General features: G+C 40.9%; 1 protein-coding gene across 2 annotated transcripts in view; it reads left to right on the forward strand.

Moving 5' to 3' along the window:
* The first annotated feature begins 5,212 nt into the window (after positions 1-5,212).
* Positions 5,213-19,586, forward strand: part of SLC2A9 (solute carrier family 2 member 9) — an 85,287-nt gene continuing 70,913 nt past the window's right edge. The window contains exons 1-5 of one of the 2 annotated variants that reach the window (XM_017824558.1): positions 5,213-5,275; positions 10,426-10,524; positions 14,204-14,364; positions 17,357-17,481; positions 18,950-19,095. In XM_017824558.1, the coding sequence (XP_017680047.1) occupies positions 5,213-5,275; positions 10,426-10,524; positions 14,204-14,364; positions 17,357-17,481; positions 18,950-19,095 (594 nt within the window). Of the gene's footprint in view, positions 5,276-6,666; positions 6,761-10,425; positions 10,525-14,203; positions 14,365-17,356; positions 17,482-18,949; positions 19,096-19,586 lie in introns of those variants that run through there. The other variant, XM_017824557.1, reaches the window with a different exon arrangement.

Here is a 19,586-nt window from a genome sequence, read left to right on the forward strand (position 1 = left end):
CCTCAATACTTGTGACTGCTGCTTGTTCTAGAACAGATGGATTGATCATGTAATCTGACCAGTGGATGTTTAGGATTGTACGAAGGCAGCGTTGATGGAAGCGTTCCAGGAGAAGCAGGTGATGGCGGTAGATGACCCATGATTCAGAACCGTATAAAAGAGTAGACAGCACTATGGCTCTGTAAACACTGATCTTGGTACTTTTCTTCAGGTCTTTATTTCGCCAAACTCTTTTATGAAGTTTTTATTAACTATTGAGGAGTTAATTATTATACAGTATGTTCCGGCCCAGCCTTTCAAAATCTTGTAAAAGGGTGATTCCTGACAAGAAGTCTTCTCACACGCTCAATACTGGTCCAACACATCACTGTTAAAAGCCATTTACAGCACATGGAATGCTGTGGGTGTTCCCCCACCTGGTCACTTGCAGTCAGGTAAAAAACTATATGAATGCAAGTCCTTGCCTTAGGCACTTGCATTTCAAACATTTAATGGTTCCAAAGCTTTTTTACGGTTTGTGGCATCCAAAACAAAGACCCCTTGTATGGTATCACAGCCATACAAGGCAGTTTGTTTTCTGTTGAGTAGGAAAGACACATTGCATGAATTCCAGCTGGAGTGTCATACTATTCTTTGTTTTTACTGTTAATTATTTATTACCTCTGAAAAGGTATAAAAGAGTTAAAGCTGGCTTTACATTTAATGCAGTGATTTAACTGGTCCTATTTCAGAGAAGAAGGCTGCTGTAGCAACTCTGAAGAGGGCTGCTTGAACATCACTGGAAGTGAAGAATACTTCAGATAAGTGGTGAGTAGTGCTTAGCAGTTGGACTTGATACTTTGCAGCAGATTTGGCAGTGTTCTCAAGGGGTTGACTTGGGGAGGGAGGAGGAATAGATTTATCTTGGTATAAACCAATGTTGTGAAATTTATAAACAACTGATTTCCTGTACTAGTCAAGAACTCAACTTCTATATAAGCATTCATTAACTCTGAAATCTGTCTTCCTCTCCTGGTTAATAGATTTCTGTGGAAAATAGCTTTAATTTTTCTGACAATTTGTAGAAGAAAATCCACCACAAAACAACAACCCACAGCAGAACACTTCACCTTAAAATAGAGATTCAATCCTTCCACCTCTCAATATAACAGATAAGATTGTGACCTGTATGAAATATTGAAATCCAGATAAATTGATTCATCATCTTCTAAAGACACTTTAGGACTGATACTACAGATATAGGAAAAAAAGGAGACGTATATCTTTTACAACTATGTCAACTGATTACTTATAAAAATAGGTATTTCTGGAAGCCGGGGTGTCCACAGTATTTGAGAATAACTTTTGCTAAGTAGTTCAGTACCATAGTAATACTCTGTGTCAAATTAAAGTCATGCCCCACCTGACTCCCTCAACAGTATCTCCCTCAACAGTATTTTAATATTAGGGTTGTTAGACATTTTCCATAAACAGTATAAGCATTGACTTGCACATTCTCACTTGCATCAGAATAGATCTAACTTAATAAAACTACTTGAGAAGAAAATAATCCCTTCAGTTCTTAATGGATTTCCAGTGCACCTATTTTAACCAGATAGTTATTTCACTTATGAGGATCTAATATACACAAACTTTTCTGCTCCAGGGGACAGAGAAATATGAAATATGTTCTTCACATTGGATGCTCTAATTAATGTTTTTATTAATTGATGCTGGATTTCTTCTGTGTGCACGTGTATGTGTGATTTACAGTACCAGGGAGAGGAGCACATTCATTGCAGTACAGACTAGTGACAGAAATATCTAACTTGAAACATAGGCAAGTCCTCAGCTTAAGTCTGTTATACTGCAAGGACATCTTTTTTGAAAGGCAAGAGTGCTCAGCTATAGAAAATTTTTGTCTATAGCTGCATAGAAAAATGATAGCAGCACACGAGCTACGGCATAGGAGTGCGATCCAAAACTCTTGATCTCCATCCTCTGTTACTAGAGGTTTAGTGTTGAACCAAAAAGAAAAATAAAGTAAAATGTCTTTTGAAACATATACTTATTTCTAGTGCAAAGCATAGCAAACAAAAAAGTAATCAAGTTGGGCAATTTTGCTTTCCCAAAAGCAAAAATTATTACATGTCAGTCTATCATAGACAATAGGACTTACTGAGTGTGTTTTGGGTATTTTTCACCAACATATTTTCCAAAGCTTTGCAATTCATACCCTGCTGTGATGTTATCCCTCTTAGTGCATCCTCTTCTTGCTTTTAAAAGAAACCAAAGTATTCTGTGCTACATCTGAAATAGGTGTACCCTGAGGGGTGCAAGCAGTCCCTTATCCTCCCTGAGAAATTGTGCTAGTTTATAATTACAGTTTTATCAGCTGGAGGCTGCTCTTCCCACTTCCACATTTTCCCTGTCCATAGTAGTGCAATGTTGACACAGACATTATCTTTCTCTAGAGGTAGTATAAGTTTGCACTTGGGAGACAGATAGGGAAGCTGTGCATGCCCGCCAGGAGGAATTTGTGATAAAAGAACCTTTTACATCACAGATAAACTGCCTGTATCTTGTTTGTGCTGTACTTTGTTTGGAGTGACTGAGGCCTTCTTGTAAGTTCATACTCATCTGATCAAGATGGCAAATGGGCCTTCACTGACTACTGGCCCAAACAATGCCTTATGCTCAGACTGGACAACAATAAATAATCTAGTACACTTCTTAGTTTTGTTTAGGTTTGGAGGGTTTTTTTAACACCTTTATCTTTTAACTCAGGTTTTCTGAGGTGATCAACTCCTTGGTGATTTCATCATAACAAATATGGCTATTTAAAATATGCTCCCCTTGCATATTCGCTTTTTGTGAACAGGACAGCTTTCCAATAGCTTTTGTTTTTCCTGACTTGCAGTCAGTAAATTAAAGCCGGATGTTCAGTAGAAGTTCAGAACCAAACCTGGATTACAGTATGTTTATTCATACCTCTCTCAAGTCATTTTGCTGTGCCAGTCATAATGATCCCTTTCCATGAAGTGCTGAGCCATCCTTGCCAAGGCTAACAATTTGTAGGACTCAGTTGTACTGCATGTCCTACCAATGAACTCAGCCTATATATTGCTAAATAAAGTACTGGATAAGTAGATAAGCAAACTGTAGCTGAAATGGAAGATGCCCCCTGGCCTAACACAAATGAGCCTTTCCTGATTTGTGGGTCACCTCCTGATTAACTGTACAAACTATGGAGCACACAAATCTAATTTGCTGTGACAAAGAACAAATAATGAATTAATATTTCTGGATCAACAACTTAAGCAAGTTACCTGGTATTAGCAATATGAACTTCAGGGAAAAAGAATACATTTTTCCACACTATCTGTTAAAATTTTTCAGTGAATGTTTAACAGCAGCAGCAGCAGAGCAATTTTCGGCCTTTTGTTCCCCTAAGTGTATCAACACTTCCTTAGATTTTGTTAAACATTGCAGCCTGAAGATCAAGTTTCTGCTTTCTGTAATCACATCTCTCTTCCCTGCACACACATCAGTAGAAAGCAAAAATAACCTTGACAAATCCATGCAGGATTTCAGTGATTTCTACTCCCTCCCCAGTCCAGATTTCCTTTTTTTTTTCTTTTTTTTTTTTGCATGATGTAGAATGTCTGTTCTGGATGCGGGAACAGTCCTTTTGCTACAATCAAGTGTAGCAATATGTTCAAAGAGTGAAACAAGGGTTACCTGAAATACAGAAGGGATAGTTCAGTCTGAACAGTTCCACTGTTAGCAATTAAACTTTCTAGTCACAACAGACATATCTTAAAATGTTTCAAAGATGTTCTGAGAAGATTCAGTCATATAAAAATAAATGCAGAGGGAAGACAGACACAAGTTATCCCTGCTAGTGGCTTAGCTGTGAGGCTATATCTCCCTAGATGTTTAACAGATTGTTTCATACTGAGCCTGTGTTGTTTCTGTTTCAGAGCTATGCCCCACGTACTTTGTCTTGTCAGCTCTTAACTTCCAGTTTGATGATGCTTTGTTTGTGCTCCGTCAGAACCTTCATTAATTTAATTATCTACATTGTCTATGTATGAAATCTGTATAGGATGTGGGAGGTTCATTGAACAGGTCTTGATATTATTTGCTTGTTAAATGTGGCAAGAGACAGGTGACCTGCTTGGTGATGAGACTAAGCATCTTTCCTATTAAGTGAAATACATTTGACTTGAAAGCTCTTTTTGAAGAAAAATTTAACAGGAATTGACTAAGGCCCTTTGCAGTAGAGAGAAAGGAGTTTTTTGTGCATTGCACTGCACTGGTAGGTAGAGAGGCAAGAAGGTAACTTTTCTGGCTTTGGCGCTTATAGGATGCTGTCACATCTCTAGTTTCTCTTACTTAAAAGCTCAGCCTGATTTCTTGGAACCATCAGATATAATGGCCCCAGTACTTCCAATGTCTCACAGGAGTACTGCCAGTGGCAGTACTCCTATGCCACAGGATTTCATGTGAAAAACCTCCTGTATGTGTGATGGCCTCACACGATTTCCACTCCTATGCGCTGTTTCGCTAAACCGCCTGTTACTCCCCATGTGTCATAGCTCACTGTCTTATAGAAACTTGTCTACAAGGAAGACAACTTGCATTCGGGACTGGATCAATTATTACCATAATGGCCACGTAAGCAAAAATCTTGAAATGTGCTGTCACCCCAGCACGTGAAGCAGAAGAACCCAGTGATCCATACTCCAAATAAATTGAACAAACTGGCAGACTGCCCAAGGTCATACAGTGAAGCACTGTGTAAATATCATATCCTCTCTGAAACACCAGAAATCAGTTTAGTTTCTTAATAAATTAAGATTAAAATATCCTTTAATACTATTAAAGGACATAGGGTGATGTTCCGGCAAGAATTTTCTTGACAGAGCAATACGTAAAAGGACATCTCCTTTGCAAAATATGTTCAGGCAATGACCCAGCTAGTATAAGGTCTCATAATAATTAGAATCACACCACCAATTAATCCAAACATCTGAACTGGAACTCAGCCGTAACAATGTTCCACCTGACTGACTAAACTTCTTTTGCAGTTGCAGTGAGTCTGATGCTCCTGTCCTAGTAGAGACAGCATATCTACTGAAGAGCCTGATACTGTTGCTTTTTCCCCCTATTAAACAGTAGCACAACTTCTCCTTTTTTCCCCTCAGCTATTACCTAGCAAAGTAACAGAATGGAGAACAAACAGCAAAGCAACGGTGTGATGAAAGAAAACAAGGAGGTGAAGAAAAAAGTGGTGAGTGAATTCATCAAATCTTCTGTCAAAACATTTGTTTGCTATTTGGGGACTGGAGGTAGAAAATAACTATTTGGAACCTGTATGAATACTTTGTGGGTTTGGGGTTTTTTTAGGTGTATAGAGGGTAGCACGTGTTTAGCTTCTGTAACTTACCAATAGTGATTGTAAAAGGTCAAAAATGGTGTGTTAAGGTAAGAAATTATGTATGTGTACTAATCACATGCATATTATTTCTATTTGAGTATGAACTGAATTACTTGCACTGTGCTATTTAGAACGAAACTAAACAAAACACAGGTGTCTGATTCATCTCAAATGCACTCCATGTGTTCTAGAGGCTTGATTCTCCTAACTTTAGTCTTTTACTGCTTATGACCATTCAAAGAGATTATAAGTGATGTCTGGATCATCTATCAATATGTACAATTATTTTATATGTTAATGAGTAGCATCTGGCTTTGTATTCAAACACCTCTCAGTTTTATCAGAGCAAACGACACTTCAAAGTTGCTGCATCATAAACTTCTTCCAAACCTGCAGTGCTCTGTGGCAGTACATATTACGCCTATGTAGCACGTCAAAAGTGGAAACAGCTCAGATTTGCACCAATATTAACTGCAGTCATCTGGGAACAGTTCCCAGATGCACTTAATACTCATCATTGCCAACTATAAGGTGCTGTTTAACTCTTAGCAGTTCAAAATCCCCATGTTTGCAAATAGGTACCTTCAAACATAACAGCTGAAAGCTTTTATCTTCCCCAGGTAGAATGTCTAAACCCCTTCTGTTACACAGCAGTAGTGTGGCGTGTCAGTTCTAAACCTCCTAAGGCTGTGGAAGCATCCCTAACATCTTCATTGGCTACAAACCTTTTGGTATCCTCACTTCTCACCCTCGGCAACACGGGAAAACGCTTCCCTGCATCACTCCAGTGACCCTTGCTTACAGAAGGGTCGCCCAGGTCTCCAGTACGGACCGCGGCACGGATCTGCCCTGCCAGCCGTGGTTCCCCAGCCCCGGTGCCACTCGGCGGGGGCGCCGTGATGGACACCGAGTTGTGACAAATGTCGTGACCCCTTGCCAGCCTGGGCTGCTGGGTAAATCCCTGCTGAGGGATGGGGCCAGCCGGAAAGCCAGTGGCGCGGAGGCGGGCTGTGTGCGCTTGAGTTACGTGCGAGCTCGCGGAGAAGCGCGCTCGGGCTCTTCCATCCCTCGAGCCCTGCGCCGGCACCGACTCTCTCCCCTCCCCGCTGCAAAGCCAGGGACAGGGCCGCCCCCCCGGGCACCCCCGAGCCCAGGCGCGTTCCCCCCGCCCCGCCGCCGCCTCCCGCGGCCGCGCCCCCGCGCCCGGCGCTGCCTGCGGGAGATGCGCGGCCGCTGCGCGCCGGCGGTGGCGGAGGAATGGCCGGAGCGGCGGGGCCCGAGGGGGACACGCTGGTGGCGCGGGGACCGGGGGGCGGGGGCGGCCGCACCCGCGGAAGCGTAAGTAGCGCGGGGCGGCTTTTCCGCGCTGCGGGAATGCCCGCTGCCCTTCCAGCGAAGCGGGAGCCAGCCCGGCGGCGCGGGCGGGGGAGCTCGGCCTGCGCTGCCCGCGCCTTGGGGACGATTAGCGGGAGAAGGGTTGATTCCGACCCTCTCCGGCGCGGTGCGGAGGGAGGGACCTTCGGCTGGTGCGCGGTGGCTGCGGGAGCTGGAGTAAGAGCCCGGAGCTCCCCCGGGAGCCGGGCGGAGCTCAAGTTGCACAGCGGCGACGCCGAGCCCTTCCCCGCTTGGAAAGTTTTTGGTGCCGATGCAGGGGAGGCCAGCGGCGGGCAGAGCTAAAAGTACCGCGGCCGGGACCCAGAGGACGGGCGGAGGGCAGCGGCCGGGCCGGGGTGCTCCGGCCGGGGAGCGCAGCCGCCGCCGCGGGGGAAGCGGCGGCAGCAGAACAAGGCGAGGGCGCCGCTGCTGTTTCCCCGATGCTTCCCAAGACCACCCGTATGGGCAAGTCCTTAGGGCAAGGGCAGATCCAGGCAGAGAGGGCTGCAGGGTTTCCCTTTTTCTCCCGCAGCCCCGAGGGAAGAGCAGCCGAAGGGCGCCGGGTCCGCAGGCACTTGCCGGGAGAGCCAGCCTTCCGCGGTGCGTAACGGGACCCGGGTCCCGTTAAGGGTATCTGGTAAGGTTCTCCGGAGTCCAGCTTCCCTGTATCCATAGAAAGTCTTAGCAATAGCTGTTTAAAAAATTAAAGCTTCCTTATGCATGTGTCCAGTGTCTACTGCTAACGATTGTGTTTAATTTTAGTCTGAGAAGGGGGCTGTGACTGACCAACCAAAGTACAGTACTCTAAACTGTGTTTTGAAGACTGAAGTGAAAACTGAAATGCAAACTGTCATGCATTTAAAAACAAACAAACAAACAAACAACACAAAACAATTTGAGACCCACAGTAGCCAGCACAAATATTACACTGACCAAGAACTAGAGTTGAGAAAAGCACCTTCAGAGCACAGTGCCTTGGGAATTGCAATTAGACCAAAAATGTGGGCTTTCACAAGTAACAGTCCTCGGGTACCTGGAAGTCTTTGCTGTGAACTGTCATGCAGCGTTCCTGACTGAACACTTATTGCTGTGGTGACGGTCACACCTACCTGCCCTTTGGCTGACGGCAGGGACGCATAAGCACATGCATGGCTGTGAAGCCAAGGAACACCTGTGAAGAAGGCGTGGTTGCCTTCTTGTTTCCTGGCTATTGTAAAAGACATTGTCAGTTGGTTTTTTTCTTTCCTTTTTTTTTTTTTAATGTTGCCACAGGGTTAATATTTTTTTGAGCAACAATTTTTTTTTTCTTTTTTGCATTCTTGCTTCATTGTGCTTTCACCTTTATCTGGAGTTGCTGAAACCTGAGCAAATATTTAAAATAGTGAATGAGAAGACAGGTCATGGAGAAGTTGAAGTTCATGTTCCAAGCTCCAAAACCTCTGAATTGAGTGAGTCTGAGGTTTTCTGCAGCAGGCTGTATACTTAAAAAATTCATAGTATTGAAGTAGGTTCTAAACCCAGCTATTCAAAATACTTGAAAATATTATGAATGTGGGGTTTTCTAAGCACTTCTGTGATTTGCCTTGCATTATCTTCCACTTAGCCTTATGTGCATATAATTTGCCTGTGCTAAAAGGCTTAAGCATTCATTGGAATTTTTAATAAACCCTAGGCTATATGTTCCAAATCATTTTACTTGCAGGATTTTTCTGATGGGTCTAATGTTGTTGGAGTAGAGCCCTTTAGAAATATTGCATCGAGATTACTTGTGAACTCACACTTATCGTTTGTGAAACCTTCAGGAGCAGCTTGGTAGACTACCAGGAATTTTCCTCAATGAATCATTCAGAGTAGTAGCAATTCCTCCTGAGTCTAGGAATGCTTGTGCATAGTAGAGAAATAATAAGCACCTAATATGAGGTGTTGTAACCAGAAGCTGAATAAAGCCTCATGTCAAAGTTTCTACATTTTGTTACCAAAGTAATGGCACAAAGCTCTGCATGTGTGTGTGGCACACTCATGTTAAGAAGCTGACTAATAATAAGAAATTGTATTTGCCTTGTGTAGTGATCTCAGCAGGATATATTTCTTACACTAGGCTTTTCTCCCCCTGCACACTTCCTCCTGACCTGACCAAAACCAGGCTAGTTAATGAACTGTGTAATCTCTTAAAAGGTTCTCACGTCATGTGGAAGAAGTTAAAAACACCCTGCTGTCCTACAGGGTGCATTTTGAGCCCTCTGGAGTGGCAGCTATGAGTGTGGCAGATCCCACATGTGCCAGGTTGTACTCTGTAGTCCCTGCCTGACCACACAGGTACCTCAGTCCTTCTTCACAGGTTGCAGTGAGTCTCCACTGACTGTGGAACATGAGCTCTGGCACATTCTAACAGCCTCTTGCCCTGTTGTGCCCACGAGGCTGGTGGAGCTCGTTCCAGTCCACTGTCACTGCTGCTATGCCATGTGCTAGCTGTGAATGTTTTCTAAAGTGAACATACAGCTTTGTGCAGTTGACAGAATGTATTGATTCATTAATCTGTTGTGAGTGATATAACTGAACCTGAGTTTCTCAAGCCTGCTTAAGCAGGTCTGTCTCCTTTTGAAAGGGTTGAAGCTTCAGTGAGTGAGGAAGCTGGGCATAACTGACAGTGAGCTGTGCTTGAAATTCTAGGTTCTTATCACAGTTGTTTTTTTTTAAAAATTGAAAACACATTGAAAAGCCATCCATTTTAACATGTTCAAAGTTATCCTTCATGATCTACAAAACTACATCTGAAATTGAGCAGCCACCAAAACACTAACTTTAATGTCTCCTGGGACTGGCTGGTAGGGGTCTCTTCTGCCACTGTCTGTAATCCAGCAGGAGAACTGAGTGGCAGAAAGTAATACTGGGGTAGGCAGAAAGGACCCTGAAATGCAAAATCTCTCAGATCAAAGCAGTTCTACCTTTTATACTACAGCTGATGTGGAAGAAGAAATTGTTTGCAGAGGTTGGTTAAAACAGTATGAGGAGGATGAAGGGAGGAGGCCTGAGAAGGGGGAGGTACAAATGTGTCATTAGCAAAAAAGGGTAAATGCGTTTCCGCTGGAGAGCATGTGTGGCAGCAAATTACTGTCGGAAACTTGCATTTGGGTTACAAAACATAGTTGGTAGGCATCATTTTAAAATTTTTTTCGTCACAATTTCATCCTTGTGGGACTGGGAGGCACACCATCTCATGAGTCTTCACCCAAGCCAGGTCTACCCATAGTCCTATTGTATCCCATATACACTTCTCCTTGCTTTGCTATGTTAGTGAAATATTGTCAACAATTTCCTTTGCTGAGATTATGCTTCTGCAGCATTTTACTTTTAATAGTGGGGGCTAGTAGGATGCTTGCAGCAAAACTCTGTGAGGTTGAAAGAAGTTCAAATGTTCACTTATGCCTCGGTAGATGTTAACTGAGATGCTGTCACTTCAAATTTACTGTTTCTCAGATTGAGAAAGGAGAAGTGTTTCAGGCCATTATTCTGCAGCAAGGACATCTGCCTGCAGGAACTATGCAAAATAGCAGAAGGAGTGTTTAAAACCTGAGGTACATTAATTTAAGATATGCTAACAGTGGCTGCATCTTTTCTTTGTCTTTCAGAATTGGTCTGGGAGTCTCATTTTAGCCTCTTTAACTGGTGCTTTTGGGTCATCTTTTCTTTATGGTTACAATCTCTCGGTGGTGAACGCTCCTGCAGTGGTAAGTGACTGACAAAAATGGAATTTAATATCAGTAGAGGGCAGCCTTGTCCAGCTATTGCACACTCTTCAGTATCCTGCCTTTATAGTCCTCCTAATTACACAGTAGAAAAATATTACATCTCATACAATAACTTTCCTTTGCCTGAAACCTTCCTGCTCTCCATGAGGTTTTCACATAAATCCAGTAGCTATCAGGAATCTAAATGCCACTGTTGTGGTGCATGGGTGCACATGGTTTGCTTCTCATTCTCCCCAAGCCCAGACGAATACTATATCTCCTTGCACACTTTTGTATGATAAAGTATTTTTAATATCTGCCTAATAGGTATTTGGTAGCTGTATGCACATGTTCAGCAACTTCTGTTCACATGGTTCAGTTCTAGAGGGTTGCACAACATGTCATTCCCGTTGATTAATATTAAAAATAATGCCTCTGGCTTCCCCTTAAATAATAGGCCTCCTCTCCTGCATTTTGTGGTGATGTCTTGTTTGGTTCTGAATTCAAAACTGCTGGGTTGACCATCTGTTGGCTGCAATATGTGGGATAGATTTGATGAATAGAGTACTGTGGAGTCATTAGGCAAAACTTGTGGTGATTTCATTAAAATATCAGCTATCACAAACAATCTTAGCCCCAGGCTTTGTCAACAGTTTTAAGAACAACTTTGACCCGTAGGGTTATAGATGTCAAACCAGGTATATTTATATAAAATGAATTATTTATTATGACAAATGATCAGACAAAAGATCTTAATCAGAACTATTTACAACACCATAGAAAAGCTAAAACTATTAGTAGTGTATAGTATAGTGCAACTATATCAAAGCAATTATCTCAAAGCAATTAGATTAAATCTAGCAAAAAGAAGTAATTATTTAATTAATGTAACAGCTCAACAATGCTTGTGGGCAGATCTCTTTCTCTTAACCTCAAGGAGTATCCTTGAATGGGTGTCCCCACTTCCAGGGAGCATCTCCACACACTCCAGGAAGAGTATGTTAGAAGAACCTGCCATATGAAAGTGGACTGGGCTTTTATACTATAAAGTGGTTGCCTGTCAGTCTCATGTCTCCAGGTCAGCTTAGCATCTTATCTGTCATATCTTTGCCTCACTACCAGTATGCTGGTTTGGGGTTGATGAGCCAGGTTTGTCATAATTCAATACCAAAAGCAGCACCTGGGCCCCCTCTCAACCCACCACTGACAGATTTGCAAATAGGGCATTTTCCTGTTGAGTTGCTTGACTTCATTCCAGGATGAAGAGCCCTGCTACAGGGGGAAGTTAATTTAAGGCTGGAAAGTTGAAGAACTATTTGTAAATTTTTGTGTCCATTTTCTTTTGATGTTGCAAATTGTGTCAGCTCATCAAACTCCAGAAAAATACTCCTGTAGTTCTCACTGGGTTTTGCTACTCCTGTAGTTCTCGCTGAGCTTTACCTCACGTCATCTTATAAGGTAGAGTTAACCCAATTTCCTGATCGCTGAAAGGGGGAAATAAACTGTACAAACTCCGCTCAGAGCTGAGATTGCATCCAACTCAGTTCCCTGTTGTTCTGTGGGAAAGAGCAGTGGCCCATTGCAGGTATGATTCCCGAGAAACCCAGAATTAGAAGTGTCCATGGGCTTGTTCAAAGAGCTACCAAAAAAGATTTAATTGCATATGAGTTGAAGCTGTGTTTTTCTGAGCAGAATTTCTGTAGTTCATTTCATGGACCAATTGTAGGCAAGGCCTGTGAAACAAAGATGTGCTTTGTGCTCTGTGCAAGGAAGCAAAGCCTCTGCTACTTTCTGATTTGCACTTGCCCTCTTCCTGGGTAGGGCTGCAGTTCTGAATTTCTAATGCAAAAATGTACAGCCTGCTGTGTCAGCCAGTTCAGTAGTGGTCACTGTGTGTAAGTGACCTTTGTAACTATGTGTAAGACAAGGAAAATATTTCCCTTATATCTAAAATGTACCCATTAGATTAATATATATATATATAACTATATATATCCCTTACATTCCTCTTATTTTTCTCACCCTAGCACTACTACTGTAATGGACTGAAGCAGTTGAGAAAATAAGATACTGATAATGCATCAGCTACTGTTTCTTGTTGGCTTTGATGAGGGGCTAAAATTTGTGTATACAGGTTTATGACTTCAACATTATTGAGACACCTGATCAAAATCCCAAAGGAGCCTTTCCATAGAATTAAATGGATTAAAATCCAGTGGATTTGTTAGATCAGATTTGTTTTGTTTCATGTTCTTCCCCTCAAAACCTCTATGTGTTACTAGCTTCCAATTTATTGGCAATGGGAATCCAAACACAGGTGCTGTACATGTCAGAGCATCTGTATGTTACTATTGAGTGTTGTAGTTTGTACTTTCTTTTCTTGAATATTTCCAGTTATTTATGTCTCCTTGTAAATAACAAAGCTATGATGAGAAAATTAGTCATAACACAGGGGGAGAATAAATTACATACTATTTTGAACCATTATCATTAGCAAGAAATGCTAATAGTGTTGTAAAAGGTCTTTCAGTATTCATTACTATCAGTAATTAACTTCAAATAAACAAGATCTCTGAATCTAAATATAATCTGAGTATTGGTGTTAAAGAGATAAGATGTACTACTTGATTTACTGGCAGATTCATTTGGAAGCTTACTGTGAGATTCTTATAAATAGACAAAGCATCAAATTGACTTTTTTCCTTTTCTTTTTTTTTTTTTAAAGTGTTTTTTTTTCTATCTGTTTAGAAACACATAAGATAGCTTTGGAGAAATATCCATGTCCACCTTTTAATTCAAGGCACAAGAGGTCTACTAGAAACTCGATAGAAGGAAGACAGAAAGTTGTATGTTTTTACCTCCACCTTTCTTAGGTACCTTGCAGATGGAGAGGTGGTGATTCAAATTAACTGAAGTCCTCAAATCAAATATTCTGTGTGTCCAAGGTTAGACTAAAGTTTAAAATTCCTAGTTTGAATGGGGAAAACGTTGTGGCTTATATTGCTGAGTCCTGTTCCAGGATACTTTAGGAGTTATTACATGCTGAAGGAAATCTGAGAAGAAACTGGGGAAAAGAGCCAAGATTGAATTTTGTGATACCATAGAGCTTGTTGGGAAGCGGTGACAGAAAAAGGGTGAGAGCTTTTCACAAGCATGCTGTGTCCTGCTGTAGTGACTGCAGCTGCCTGGTGCTGTATCCTCGTCAGAGCACCAGGCACAACGGTCCTTGATTTTGGAATGGGAGCAGCATAAAAATGAGGAAGTCTGACTAACAAGAAAGTAAACAGGTAATGTCTCTGCAGACAATACAGAGAAGTTGTTAGAAAGCATCCTTCAAAAACCTGCAGTTGTGCTCATCTGAGGAAAGCAGAAAAAGAGTATAAACTCTATCACACTGAAGGCTAAAAAGTGAGATGGTCCTGGACATTCACGTCTACCGTTTCCCCACCTTTTTTGGGACCACCATGCAGTTATACGTATGGATTTTTTGATTGATTCAGTTTTATTGCGGTTGCATCTAGAATTGAGGGTCCGTTTTTTGGAGGAGAGCAAAGGTGATTGCTGCAAGCAAGCTATTGGGCTGATTTTTTTTTTTTCTAATTCTGTTTCCCTCAGTTGCATTCTTAATGTGTGATTTTTTTTTTTTTTACATGTATTATTACCATTTATTTTCTTTCAGTATATCAAGAAGTTTTACAATGAAACTTGGCAGAGCAGATACGGCTTCTCAGTGAATGAAAGCACTCTGACGCTGCTCTGGTCTGTAACCGTTTCTATTTTTGCCATTGGTGGCCTTGTGGGTGCCATTATTGTTACCCCAATCGTGAAGTTCTTCGGACGGTAAGTGTACTGCAAAACTTGTGTTTTCTAAAGCGGTTTCTCACTTAGTCTCACCAGAAGGCTTTACTTTTATTTTTGAAAAGCACCCTCTTCACTAGAATACAAATTAAAGTATCTTTAAATCATGAAAGCTCATTTCTGAGAGATATGAATTTCCAAGAGTGAAACTGGTACCTTTCTCTCTGGACTTACTGTGTGTCATTTAAGTCAAAGAAGCCATTTGCTCTGAACTGACAGCGGGTTAAGATGTCAAGGAGGTTGCTTTGTCAAGAATGTGAAAGGAAAATACTGTAAAATAGAAAAGATGTCACAAAGGACTGGCAGAGTCTTGTTTCATGAGTCTGCTGAGTACCTTACTGTAAACAAACAAAGCCATCAATATATCTCATTTGCTTCTTAACAATATCTGTTGTCATATAGTAATGAAAATTTGCACATTTTTCCTTCCTTATGTCAATTTAAAATAGAGTTTGAAGAACTAAACTAGGATGAAGTTCATGTTTGGTCTTTGCCAAGCTTGGGGATACTGTCCCTGCTCTATACAATGCAGTATTTGACCAAGTCTTGACCACAGAGAATTATGAGTATTTTAGGAATGTTTGTGCTGGTGTGTGTTTGCATTTTTGCTGCAGGTACTGACTAGATGTTTCTGTCAAATTTTTGTTTCATACAGTCTTCCAAAGAGAATTTTAAAGGTAATTCATTAATTGCCTATAGTTAGAAGAGCATGAAAAAAACCCTTCCACTGTAGTATTCATCATAACTGCTCATTTGGATTTCCTTAATTGCAAATTCTATATAATTTGATATTTTTTTGTCAGTTAAATCACAGGAGAACATCATCATGGAGGCTTAAATACAAGCATTAACTTCCACTGTTCTTACTTTTGTGGTTTACACTTTGACTGTTTCTGTACACTTTGACCGTTTGTACTCTCCTAGGTCTCTTTGGCATTCTCCCAACTCTTCCACATCCCATTTTTCACCTCAAAGAGTATATTTTCAAGCTCTTCCATTTCATGCTTACAGCAAGTCAGTATTCTCTGCTGTTATCCATTCTTCATTAATTTATTCTGTCACTTCACCATTTGATTTTCAATTTTTAAATATTTTTCATAGGCACATTATTTCTTTTTTTTTAGTTTTTCAACTTCTTCTGCCAAATCATCAATTTGGCTTTTACACACTTGTGTAATATATAAAACTATGCCTGATTAAGACAGATTAATTCCCAGAATATTGCTGAGTCTTCATTAAAATAAAGTGAAGTAAAAAATTAGTTCAAAGAAGGCTTGAATTTTCAGTGAAGAGTAGAACAGCTTTGCATGCAATTCGTTAAAGTGGTGGCTGATCTCTGTCATAGATACACCACTTCAATTGGAGCTGGTTGTGTTTCCAGGGCAGACCTTTACACTTGCAGATTCTGCCCCTGTTTATGATGTTTATCTCCATTAAGCCATGAAAACAGCTCTGTTATAGATATGGTGTATGAATGCTACAGTACAGATGGCAAAGGGTTGTGTGGATAAAGGCTACTCACCAAAGAGTGGTTCTTAAGTTTGCTGTTCACACTGCAGTGTGTTTTTCTGGTCTAGAAACTCAGACTGATGTGTCATTATAGTAATTGAGGAGCACATTGTGAAATGTTGACAGAACAATAAAATACTCTGCTGTTAAGTTGCTCAAGTGTAGGTTGGAGGGTTTTATGTATGATGAAGCTGAGCTCCGTTTACACTGACACAGAATAATGAGCTAAGGGGGATCAAAAGCATTAGTCAGAAATAATGTATGACTTTAAAAAGAACACTTGAATCACATTGCTGTAAGGTTAATAACATAATTTCCAAATTACTGGATTCCTAGTCCCTACTTACTTCAAGAGAGATATAGAGTAGTTTTTTGAAAGGGAACCTTCACACACATAAGCTTAAGTCCCCTGTGTCTTTGAAGCTTCATAATTTAAATTCTCTTCTTCTAATGAAGAGCAGCTGCTGTTGTGTATCCTGAGCACCCAGAGCAACGTACTCAAGGGATTGCTTAGACCACTGCTAGGGAGCCACATTCCCAGGCTGAGTATCACTCCAGGTCACTCTCCTTCCTTTTTGTGCCACAGCAGGTCACACCCAGTGCCTTCAGTGAGAGAACGGGCAGTGCAAGGAGTCAGGGTCAGTGTGTAACAACTTCTTTGTGCCGTTCCTTTCTTCTCACTCTTCCTGTTTCTAAAATTTTAAAGTATATTTTTGTGATTTAAAATTTTTTAACAAAGTAATAATTTTCCGTAGAGAATATTTTTTTATTTGAAAAATATTTTTAATTTTTTATTTAACCGTTATAGAATTATTTAAATTTAAAAGTGGGAAAGAAATATGTAAATCTGTATTTTGGTTAATTTGAACAATTTTTAGAGAAGGGTTGAGTTTTACTACTCCTGTGAGCCCAAGTGTTTTTTCTAACTCGACAGGTAGGAGGTAATTTTCCTCAATGTATTTTTTCATTATCATGGATTTAAGGATGAATTATAATGACGTAAATATGTCAGTGTTGAGTAGTTCTCAAAGTGTCAAAAAACATGTAGCATTAAAATGCCTGTAGTTATATCAGCTTGTTGCTATTTAAAGTATATTCTACAGTTCCTCCATACATCTAGACATCATCTACCCAGAGTACATTTGTTTATGTTTATATTCGTATACAGAATCTTGGGCATGTCACTTGTGTTCTTGGGATGCATAGAGTGGCTAATTGCTCTGCTTTTGAAGTATAGCTCTTCAGTTAGCTATGATGTTTTATTTTAAAGCTGTGGTATAGGTTTGAAACTGTATACATTTGGATATAGTCCTGTACTTTGGAACCTCACGACATCTAAGAGGCAGTGTTTGTTAGGAACTCTTTATTCATAAATGTTTAAGTATAACAGCCTATTATGCTTGGAATATGACTAGATTTAGCTGCCATGGTGCTGGTTTCTACATAAACTGTTTTTTCCTTTTAGGAAATGTACGTTGCTGCTCAATAATGTGTTTGCAGTGACAGCTGCGTTGTTGATGTCCCTCTCCTTGCTGGCAGGGTCGTTTGAAATGCTCATACTGGGCCGCATAATCATGGGTGTTGATGCAGGTAAGCTTTGGTCATGCTCTACATGTCTGAAATGCTTGTGCCATACATAAAATTCCTCCTCTCCCCCAGCTAGAACTTTCTTTACATTGAAGAGGTATTTTAGGGACTAGCTGTAGCCACACTGATTTCACTGGGACAAAACAGCAGACTAAGGGCTGAAGGATCTGATGTTTGGAGAAGACACTGGAATGAAAGCCAGCTACTGCTATCCATCCTGGTTGTTCTCCCACTTTTCCTCTTCCAGCCCTGGTAGATTTTATCTGTCTTCATGCCATGAAAACCCTTTAGCTGGGAGGGTATAGCACTTTCACCACTGCGACCTGGGTTCAATTCCCAGCCCCCCGGGCAGATGGAGCTCGTCAGCCCTGTAAGGCCATCCATCTAAGAGAAGGTCACTCTAAACAAACCTACGTCCTGAGACCCTCACTGCCACTGTCCAAGCTTGCTCGGCCCCGGCAGATGAACCTCAGGATTAAAGGGTGGGCTCAGTTCAGTGCACACTGGGTCTCACCTAAAAAATCCACTGCGCAGGCTCGAAGGGTTAATGACCTTTCCCAAATCTTCGCTCGCGAAGACTGGCCATACATAGCCTATTTATTAACACTGCTTGTTGCTGAGTGTTTAGAAGTTGTTGGATTCCATGCTAATACTGGCAGGATTAAGGAAGGTTTGGTACATCTTCAGTTGCTCCTAGCAATATAGTCTTCCCAATTTAAAAGTAAACCATTGAGGCACTGCAGCACTAGAATTGTCTTGCAGCTAAAAGTAAGGGTCTCGGCAACTTCTCGGGTCACTAGATGTGAAGTCCATGAGTCATTTTGGTGCTGATTGCTAATTTTTGTCTAGGTTACCACCAAACTACCAAGCTTCTGGAGCTATGTAAATATCGTCATTGTACTAACTAGGATCACGCAATTGTTTCTTCCTGGCTTTGAGCAGCCACCTCACCCTTATTTTCTGCCTACTATGAAGAGTTCATTGCAGATGTAAACCTATATCGAGAGGAATATCTGCTAATACTGTTTACAGTAAAAATATTTCACCTGACAGTATCTGCTCTATTTGATGGATACATTGGTTTGCGTTTTTTTCCTTACCCACACCAGTGCTAACACAACTTTGTTTGCTTTGGGATGAGCAAATTTAAAACATCAAATCTGTTCTCCTGGTGATTCTCATTTCTGAGTAACCTTTGGTGCTCCTCATCAAATTGCACCTACGCACATTTCGGTAGATCTGTAACAGATAATCAATCCCATGATTATTAAATGGTGTAAGAGTAATTAAACATACAGGGAAGATAATTCATATTGTCTGTGGACAGATATATTTCTGTTCTTTGCATGTTCTTATGCCACTCTAGTGAGCAGATTAGTGCTCAGACTCCTTCCAGTAGACATTTTTTTCATACCTGGCATAATGAAATGAAGTTTTGACTTAATACATGGGGGTTTTTCTTCTTTTGTAGGAATTTCCTTAAGTGCCCTTCCTATGTATTTGAGTGAAATATCTCCTAAGGAAATCCGTGGTTCATTGGGTCAGGTCACAGCAATTTTCATCTGCATTGGCGTTTTCACTGGTCAAGTTTTGGGGCTGCCAGAAATATTTGGGCAAGTAAGTACTTAACACATCTTTTCTGTCAAAGAACACAAGTGTGCTTTAAGTGTCATATTTTTTGTATTTTGACTGAGTTCTTTACAAAAGTGGAAAATAGAAACAATGGGGTTTTTTGTTTTGAAGCACTTTGAAAAGTGGTTTCCTCCATGTGTTCTAAAAGCAGGTACATATGACTAAATTTGGTAGATGTGGTCAGCAGATTTAACAGTTTGAGTGGCTTGTGTGTGTCCATGTGCAGGTCCCCCTCCTTCCCTTTCTTGATGTACATTTATTTTTGATGGTTTACAGTTTCTTTGAGTATCAGGGAAATGCTTAATAGCTTTTACATTTTTGATTTGTGATTTTTCAGTGTGAGATAGAACTGAAAAAGGCTTGGTTAGAGTTTGTATGAGAACCTGAATAGGAAGACCCTTGCTTAGTGATTAGTGTTCCTTTTAATGCACACTTTCTTTTAGATTATGAGGTGGAAAAGCAGAGCTAATATATAC

Source organism: Lepidothrix coronata, unplaced genomic scaffold, assembly GCF_001604755.1.
Source record: "Lepidothrix coronata isolate B3197 unplaced genomic scaffold, Lepidothrix_coronata-1.0 Scaffold111, whole genome shotgun sequence".
Taxonomy (NCBI): Eukaryota; Metazoa; Chordata; class Aves; order Passeriformes; family Pipridae; genus Lepidothrix; species Lepidothrix coronata.